At 37.1% G+C, this 9,833-nt stretch overlaps 1 protein-coding gene across 1 annotated transcript in view; it reads right to left on the reverse strand.

Moving 5' to 3' along the window:
* Positions 1 to 8,867, reverse strand: part of LOC131960428 (fibulin-1-like) — a 33,345-nt gene extending 24,478 nt beyond the window's left edge. The window contains exons 1-6 of the mRNA XM_059325657.1: positions 8,657 to 8,867; positions 7,249 to 7,357; positions 6,397 to 6,532; positions 5,358 to 5,511; positions 3,254 to 3,322; positions 3,009 to 3,098 (exon numbers count right to left, since the gene is read on the reverse strand). Of these exons, the coding sequence (XP_059181640.1) occupies positions 3,009 to 3,098; positions 3,254 to 3,322; positions 5,358 to 5,511; positions 6,397 to 6,532; positions 7,249 to 7,357; positions 8,657 to 8,711 (613 nt within the window). The 5' untranslated portion in view covers positions 8,712 to 8,867. The remainder of the gene's footprint in view (positions 1 to 3,008; positions 3,099 to 3,253; positions 3,323 to 5,357; positions 5,512 to 6,396; positions 6,533 to 7,248; positions 7,358 to 8,656) is intronic.
* Positions 8,868 to 9,833: the final 966 nt, after the last annotated feature.

The raw sequence follows: 9,833 nt of genomic DNA on the forward strand, positions 1-9,833 counted from the left end.
TACAAGTCTGTAGGACAAACGGTTCACAAGTTAGTAAAAGGGGGCGTGGTCACTCAAAGGGGGCGTGGCTTGAATCAGCAGTTAAACAGGGACTCTGTCCTGAGTTCACAGACACCTCATACAAGTATCTAGGAGAAACGGTTCATTAGTTATGAAAGGGGCGTGGCTAATCAAAAAGGGCGGGAATTTATGAAACATTGTTATGTATAAGTGGTCAGTGATGAACCATCATCATGCTTGGCAAGATTGAGGAAGATTGGACAATGTATGGTCAAGTTATAAGGTCTGTTTACTTAGAGTAAACTGACAGTTATCAGTTAGAATGTCTGTGTTGGAGGAGGGAGGGGGGGGGGGCTTTGGTAGCTAAGCAACCACGTGGCCAGGTGGAGTCGACCAATAAGAGCAGAGCAATCAACTGAAATTAACTGCTGTTGGAGAGATTCCACAGACAGAGGTGGACAAACTGAAAATTCTGGCCTCGAACAGAAAGCATTTTTGGCAAAACCATAATACCTATCATTGATCTGACTTCACTTTGAGCGTCCTGAGTTCTTCCTCAACGTCTACATATTTTTTTTTTTGAGAAAAATGAAAAAATAGCTTTGTTAGAGCGAATTCAAAAAACTCTTACATCTCCTTTTTTGAGATATCATCCTGCGTTTTTAATATGGGAGCCAATGAGGCTGTTTTTGGGTTTTGGTGGTGCATCTCTGCATCTCACGCCTAAACTATAACTCTGACAGCTTTACCAGAGGATTGTGAGTGAGAGGACAAATTTTCCTATGTTTCTATGTATAAATTATTTCTGTAGAGTGAAATTTGCGGCCTGGAGCACAGTTTTCAAATTAATTTTTTGACAATTCCTTCTCTCCCTCTACACTCTGTTTGATGACATCACCGCTCTAGACTCTCCATAGGGTTACATTGGGGGGATTTTTTGACGTGTTTTTGCCCAATAATTTGAAAACCGTTTGTCGAAACCCTTAGAAAAGTCATAGCACACCTGTCATGGGCGAGCCGGTCGATTTGATACCTTTTTTGTGTATGTGCGAGCAAAACTCTGGGAGGAGTAGTCGACCGAAAAAAACACGGAAGAAACGGAAGAATAAAAACTAGAAAATTTCTAAAGAAATTTTGATTGTGTGCTTGCCTCTGGCCCATCATTCTCGTGGCTCAAATCAACAGTCAAACAGGGACTCTGTCCTGAGTTCACAGACACCTCATACAAGTTTCTAGGACAAACAGTTCATTAGTTATGAAAGGGGGCGTGGCTAATCAAAAAGGGCGGGAATTTATGAAACATTATTATGTATAAGTGGTCAGTGATGAACCATCATCATGCTTGGCAAGTTTGAGGAAGATTGGACAATGTATGGTCAAGTTATAAGGTCTCATGTTTTATGAAGTCTGTTTACTTAGAGTAAACTGACAGTTATCAGTTAGAATGTCTGTGTTGGAGGGAGGGGGGAGGCTTTGGTAGCTAAGCAACCAGGTGGCCAGGTGGAGTCGACCAATAAGAGCAGAGCAATCAACTGAAATTAACTGCTGTTGGAGAAAGTTCCGCAGACAGAGGTGGACAAACTGAAAATTCTGGCCTCGAACAGAAAGCATTTTTGGCAAAACCATAATACCTATCATTGATCCGACTTCACTTTGAGCGTCCTGAGTTCTTCCTCAACGTCTACATATATTTTTTTTTAAGAAAAATGAAAAAATAGCTTTGTTAGAGCGATTTAAAAAAACAATTACATCTACTTTTTTATGAAATCTTCCTGCGTTTTTAATATGGGAGCCAATGAGGCAGTTGGTGCGTTTTGTTTGTGCATCTGTGAGTCCTGCGCCAAAACTATAACTCTGACAGCTTTACCAGAGGATTGTGAGTGAGAGGACAAATTTTCCTACGTTTCTATGTATAAATTATTTCTGTAGAGTGAAATTTGCGGCCTGGAGCGCAGTTTTCAAATTTATTTTTTGACAATTCCTTCTCTCCCTCTACACTCTGTTTGATGACATCCCCACTCTAGACTCTCCATAGGGTTACATTGGGGGGATTTTTTGACGTGTTTTTGCCCAATAATTTGAAAACCGTTTGTCGGAACCCTTATAAAAGTCATAGCACACTTGTCATGGGCGAGCCGGTCGATTTGATACCTTTTTTGTGTATGTGCGAGCAAAACTCTGGGAGGAGTAGTCGACCGAAAAATGACACGGAAGAAACGGAAGAATAATAAAAATAGTCCCGGTGAATAGTAGTTAGTGTGCTTTTGCAAGCAAGCACACAAAATAAGAATAGACCCGGTGAATAGTAGTTAGTGTGCTTTTGCAAGCAAGCACACAAAATAAAAATAGTCCCGGTGAATAGTAGTTAGTGTGCTTTTGCAAGCAAGCACACAAAATAATAAAAATAGACACGGTGAATAGTAGTTAGTGTGCTTTTGCAAGCAAGCACACAAAATAAGGTACAGCAGTGCTTTGAACTAAATGCTAGCATGCTCATGATAACAATTCCAACATATTGAGCATCTTGATAATGTTCCCCATCTTAGTTAAGCATGTTAGCTTGCTAGCATTTGCTAATTAGCATGACAGCTGGTGGGGATGCCATTACAGTTCTGCAAGTATTTTGTCATAAACTAAAGTTTTGAAGAAGTCTTTTTTTTAAAGTGATTATAGTTCATCCTGAAATATGACTGTTAATGGGTGCCATGCAGTTGTTCTATCTAATGACCCATTATTCCAAAACCCCAACCGTCTAAAAAGGCCCATTGAACTGAAAGCCAACGTTTCTAACAGCTATTCCGAAAATGGGCTGTGGGACATTTCTTTTATTGGACTAATGAGGTTTCCGAAAAATGGGCCGTCAAAACAATGAGCAGTCCCCTGTGGGTGTCTGCAAAGAATTTCAATGACAATCTATTTAATAATTGTTGAGATATTTTAGAGATAGCAACAGACTGGCACATGCTGCTAAAAAAAAAAACAGCCACGCCTTCACTGACATTACTTACCCTCACAATTCACTCCATCCTCCTGCAGTTGATAACCACTACGGCATGCACACGTATTATTAGCCACACACAACTGGGAGCAATTGGAGTCTGAAAACAGCAGAAAAACACATGAAGAAGTAGACATCACAGTATACAGCGTGTCCTACATCACAAGAGTTATGTCACTGACTGATGGAAGACAAAGCCACCAAGAGGCTGGCGTTAAGCCTCTTACGGCTCTTATTAGAACAAAGGAGCCAAACCTTTACAGGTGTCCGATTCCACTGGAGGCTTGGTGGTAGCCGTGGTCACAGGCTTTTCTGTCACTGGTGCTATGGAACAAAAAGCTTGATTAAAACCAAATGACATGTTTGTTTGTTTTACAGCAAAGAAGCCAAATTCGAGCTCTGTCCTTCCCACATTTGTGTTTTTTCACCTGACGGCAACAAAAGCTACAAGCCACAAGACCAGTTGGCCGTGAGTTACCATTTGGCAAGGTGTCTACAGATTAGCCCAGTGAATACCCTGTGACCCAGTCTGTCTGTTTGTCTCTCTGGCACTGATCTGCTCCACAGCTGCCACATCAAGGCCATTTATCATGTTTATTAAAAAAAAGACTGCTGTCTCTGCTTCTCGTAACGCTGCCTGTTTTGATGTGTCCTTTTAAAAAACTGTCTTTTAAATCAAAGAACTCTCAGAGTGTCATGGTTTTACTGGTAGCACAAAGGAAATCATTGGTACCACATTCTTACAAAGTACTCTTGTTGCAACTTTATACCTTTGCTTAAGGCTAATAAACAGCTTACTAATAATTTTATAGATCAATTATCAGCCACTAAAGGAGAACTTGAGCGAGCTGTTCATGTTAGAGTTCGTTTACGGTCTTAAGGAGCACGGTCTTATACATTCATGGAAAAAATGATTAGACCACCCTTGTTTTCTCTAATATCTTGTTCTTTGTAATGCCTGGTACAACTAAATGTACATTTCTTTGGACATATATAATGATAACAACAAAGAGTTTAATTTAAGAGCTGATATCTAGACATTTTCCATGGTTTCCTTGATAATGATTTTGGTTATTATCAAGAAAACCATGGAAAATGTCTCAATATCAGCTCTTAAATTAAACTCTTATCAGCTATTTTTGTTGCTATCATTATATTTGTCCAAACAAATGTACTTTTAGTTGTAACAGGCATTAAATGAACAAGAAATTGAAGAAAACAAAAGTAGTCTTATCATTTTTTTTCATGACTGCATGAAAAGGTTGTATCCAGCCTTTTGGTGCTCCAGATGTTTTAAATCCCATAAATTGCCTTAAGTGGAGGGAACATTTACAGAGGTCACCTGAGTCAATGTCTGTTGGGGCCGAAGAATATAAGTTATAAATAAAAAATATGGGGATGTACCCCTTCCTACTGTAGGCAACGGGACCATTTATTGGTATCAGAAGCATTCTGGTTTCCGAGTGTAGTCCGTTTTCAGTCCGAGTAGAATTGATCAATCGTGTTTGCGAAGGCTTTGGTTGACTGTAGGTAAGCAGTTGGTGTGAAAAGCAAAAGACAGAGCGCATTGGACAAAATACAATCTTGGAACATATCAACTATGAGCCTGATGATAATTTGGCATCTGGGGTCAACAGCCAGTATTTCTGGGGTTTTGGTGTAGCTGGACCAAGACTTCCTCTTCCATGCGAAGGTCATTGTTTATAGTCCGATTAGCAAACTTGGAGAAGATGTCTACGACCAGATTGGTTCACAAGTTGGCAAGTTAACCTAAGTCAGCTAAGCTAATATAAGGCTAAATCATCATCAGACGATGGGATCCGAGATCGCATTTCCACCTCTTTTATCTCTCCACATGAACTGTTTACTTGCATTCAACCAAAGCTTGCTCAAACGTGATTGGTTAATACTTCTCAGGCTACAAATGGAAACTTCCAATGCCAAAATATGGTCCAGCTGCCCACAATAGTAAGGCGACCACCCCCATACATTTTTTAAGTAATGACTGAGAGCATGGTCTTGACCTTGTACATACTTTTGAAAGTACTTTTGGCTATTACAAAAAAACCTGTATAGTTTTTGACTTATAATTGCTCTATAAAGCATTAGGAAGATTTATTGACAATTTCTAAAGACTTTTATGATGGCTAAAAAGTCCTTTATGAAGGCCTTATTAGAAAGTGGCACCAAATCATATTGTGCAAGTCATTTGGCACCTAGTGTGTGCAAATGTCCGAGAACACTGATTGTTTTGGGCGTCACAGACACCCAGTAACCATTCTTTCATGATAAGACAGAGTGGAGCTAATCAAGATTTAAAAAAAAAGGCTGAAAGCATAAGATTGTTGAGGTCTTTTACCCTGAGAAGTTGGTTTGGATTCCTCTGTTGGGGTTTTGCCACAGCAGGTTTTAGCCGTGTGCTCACACTGTTGCCCCAGCAACAAACCCTGAAGCTCGCAACTCGGATCCTTGCCTGCTGTCATGAGGCCGAGCGCACAGCAGTCACAACACATCTGAATAGTTGATGAAGAGGGTGAAACAGTTAGAAAAGGCAGTTGAAAAAGTACGTATTGATTCATAAAGTGTATTGTCTGTGGTGTAAGATTCACGAGACGTGTTACTGCCCTACTAAGCCTAACTGCAGTGACCAAACAAAGGGTGAAACTGGAAAAAACTGCTTTAAAGTTCTTTAACGTTTATTAACTGGCAAGACAAATAGGTTATTGGTAGGTAAGTGATATGACACTTATCTCTACATATATTAATTATGTAGTTTTTATGGTAAAAAAAATCATGATGATTTATTTAACCTTTGACCCCAAAACTGTAGTTACTGCACTCTGGTTTTGCTGTAAAAGGTTCTAATAGTAAGTTTCAGCTTTTATATTTTGTTTTCAGCTGAATAAACATTTTCAAATTGATTTTGTTAGAAGTGTATTTAAAATTGTTAAAGAGGCCTATTCAAATAGTTGTGTATTTTATACTTAAAAAAGTAGTGTTATATTTTAGTCTTAATAGAATTTAACTCACTTTTTGACTTAATTTCTATCTAGATAATAAATTCCCTATCAAATAAAATTATAATTTATTCTTGTCTTCACTATTCAACACAATAAAGAAATACAAGGCTATACTGTATCACAGTCAAAGCAGACCATGGTAACTTACTGAGGCTTGCTTTGGTTTTGAGTTGGATTTTGTAGTTACTGCAATTTTATAAAATTATTTCTCTGAAATAAAGCAAAATTGAAATCTAGAACTTTGTCGCAAGATAAAACAGTTATCAAGGAGTTAATTTTTAGTTATAAATCAATTTCGACCAAAAATGTAGTTACTGCAGTTAGGCTATGTAGGGCAGTGTAAAGATTGAAGATATTGACATTAGGAAGGAGGACAACCTTAGAGATTTTGGTTTCCCAGGGTTCGCCTTGGAAGAAGGGCCTCTCGCAGGCCCCTTGCCCCTTGGCCATGGCGATGCCGTTGTCACAGAGTCGGCCTCCTACTGCTGCTGCACAACATTGCTCCTGCCCGATCCTGTAAATAAACAGCCGAAATGGACCCAATGCAGAACAGAAACTGCACTCTTTGCTCGGTGAGGAAAGAGCTGGATAAGGGGGGTGAAGAAATGCTTGCTATTCAAGTTAGATACAGTCAATCAGCTGACTTCAAGTGGATTGATGTTGTAATATTTACTTGCTGCAATAAGTAACCTACCTTAGTTTAAAAAGACATCGTAACCACCACCAGCTACTTTGAAGCTCTCTTTTTATAATAAAAAATCCTCATTTTGCTGTGAAAAGTCACCCTCTTCCTGCTTTTCCTCTGTAAATGTTCCCTCCACTGACCTCCATGTGTTGACCAGGTGTTCCTCTATTCATCAATCACCACCTCCATGTTCTTACAGTCAAACGGGGCCTTTTAGTGTTAAAAATGCTCCAGGGGGCCACTTAACGCCTGTACTTACTGTGTAGTTACCCCTGTAGCAGGATGGATGGTTGAAGGCTGTGGAGATGATTTGGGGCTTGTAACCCCCGGGGTATTTCCTGCTTTTAAACGTATCCTCACAAACGCCAGTTTACAGGATGCACAAACTTCTACACACTCATTTAAAGACTTTTCTGCATCTAATGTGATATATTTGGACCCCAAGAGTGAAGTTTTTGATGGATAAATACAACAAACATGCATTTCTCTTTCTTTTTTCTAGGACACATTTTGAGACCCCAGGTGAGAAACCAGGTGTTGCGTACCTGCAGATGTGGGAGGAGGAGATGAGGGGGAGGATTGTACAGTCTTGTCCTGCCAGGCCTCGATCCCTCCCATCCTGACAGCAAGCCTGTAGAGTAGGAGGTTCAATCTCTGGGGATTAGAAATACACAGATGAGGCACAATGGAATGAGATAGCAAGCGTGTGCCTGATGACATTAAAGTCTGATTCCATTAAAATGGTCTCAGATTGACATATTATTAAAAATACTATCATACAGTACTTCACATTAGGATATAATACCCCGCCAAATGAAGAAAATCAATCATTCAATCAATCAGACTTTATTTGTATAGCCCTTTTCATACAAGACAGATGCAACACAAAGTGTTTTACATAAAAAAGGAGAAAGTGATAATATTAATAATAATAAAAATAACGAAACATAGAAACAAGCAAACACCCTCCGCCCCACCCACCTTCATCCCACCCATCCTATTAAAGACAAATCACAAACTGAGGAAGTGCAATCTCAACATGGAGCAGTGAGGAAACACTGGAGGCAGGTTCGAAATGAATTAGATAAAAAATAAAGTAAGGTAAGATAAAATAAAATAAAATAAGAGCTAAAAAAAGTAAATAATAATAACAATAGAAAGGTAAAAGAAAGCTAGATAAAAAAAGATAAAACAATAAATAAATAATTAAGAAATGGATCATATATATATATATATATATATATATATATATATATATATATATATATATAAATAGACTAATAAATAGTAGCAAAAAAAAGTGTCTAAAAGTTAGTTAAACTAAAACAGTCACAAAGTGGATCTAAATCTGCAATTCAGTGCCAAACTCTTCTCGTTCTTACCTTGTCCATACAAAAATAAAGTAAGGTAAGATAAAATAAAATAAGATTTAAAAAAAGATTTAAAAAAAGTAAAAGTAAATAATAAAAACAATAGAAAGTTAAAATAAAGCTAGATAAAAAAAGATGAAACAATAAATAAATAATTAAGAAATGGAGCATATATATATATATATATATATATATATACATACATAAATATATATATGTATATATACACATATATATACACACGTATATATATATATATATGTATATATACACATATATATACACACACGTATATATATATATATATATATATACACACACACACACATATATCTATATTCATTCACTGTATATATCCTATAGCATATTCAATTCATACCTGCACTATATTTATACACTGTGTTCATATGTAAATACCTTGCACTTTACTACTCTGCACTTCTGGTTAGATGCTAAACTACATTTCGTTGTCCTAGTTCTTGTACTAATCTAATCTAAAAATAGTAGCAAAAAAAAGTGTCTAAAAGTTAGTGAAACTAAAACAGTCACAAAGTGGATCTAAATCTGCAATTGTCGTTCTTACCATGTCCATACAGAACTCCATACAAGAAAAACACAAGTATTGTCCACCTTGCCATCAGACTAGATTTTTAAACGTCTCCCTCTGAGATCGTCGAAATGTGACGATTATATGAAGTTAGTGGGATGATCGGCGGCGGAGCTGCAGCACTGGACGCCTCGGTGTCTCCGCTGTGGAAGAAGGAGAACATCTCAGTCAGAGGCGACACACATATCTCCTGGTGAGGTTTGAGATTAGAGAGCGGTGAGGGCGGGGTGGAGGAGCGCTGTTTAACCGCCAGGGCCGCTCAATTATTCAAACACGGACGATAATTGGATTTATTTCATGCGACTATGCGATATTAATCAGCGAGTCAGATTATGTGGTCTGGGTAGAAGGTAAGTAACAATGCAGGATTTTAAGAAAAGTTTCCGGCACGGGTAATTCTTTTGATAATAGATTTTATAATGGTGGTTTTTGATCCGATTTTTTTTTTTTTTTTAAATGGAAATTGCCTTATTTTCTCCGTTTAACAAGATAACAAACTGAATATCTTTGACATCAAAGAGCATCAACTCGGATGAAAACTGGGATGGCATTTTTATTTTATTTTATATTTTACTATTCTATCGACAAAACGATACATTGAGAAAATATTCTGCATATTAATTGACAAATTTAAAAAATCATTACTTGAAGCCATATTCCAGACAGGTAAAATAAATACAATTTTAAAATGAAATGATAAAAATAAATAAATAATAATAATAATTTAAGCATTCCTGGCGTGTCCTAGTGTCCAAATTTTTTGCAGTTTTTTGTACTAATAAACTGCGAAATTAGTACAAACGTATCAGCATCATAACGTACTTAAAGTATCAAATGTAAAAATTCTCTTTATGAAGAATGACCACTTTCAGATTGTTATATATATTCTAATATATTGCTAGATTATTATTGATGCATTTATGGAAGCAGTGTTTTAATTTTCTCAAAATATGGCTCATTTTAACTACTTAATATACTGTTATGATACAACAAAAATGTCTTCTCATTTTAAATTGATCATGTTTTTCATGTTAAATCTTGACCTGAAACGTAACTAAAGCTGTCAGCTAAATGTAGATAAGTAAAAAGTAAAATATTTGTATTGGAGTAGAAATATAAAGTTACATAAAATGGTACTCAAAATTATACACAA

The sequence above is a fragment of the Centropristis striata genome, chromosome 22 (genome assembly GCF_030273125.1).
Source record: "Centropristis striata isolate RG_2023a ecotype Rhode Island chromosome 22, C.striata_1.0, whole genome shotgun sequence".
NCBI classification, from domain to species: Eukaryota; Metazoa; Chordata; class Actinopteri; order Perciformes; family Serranidae; genus Centropristis; species Centropristis striata.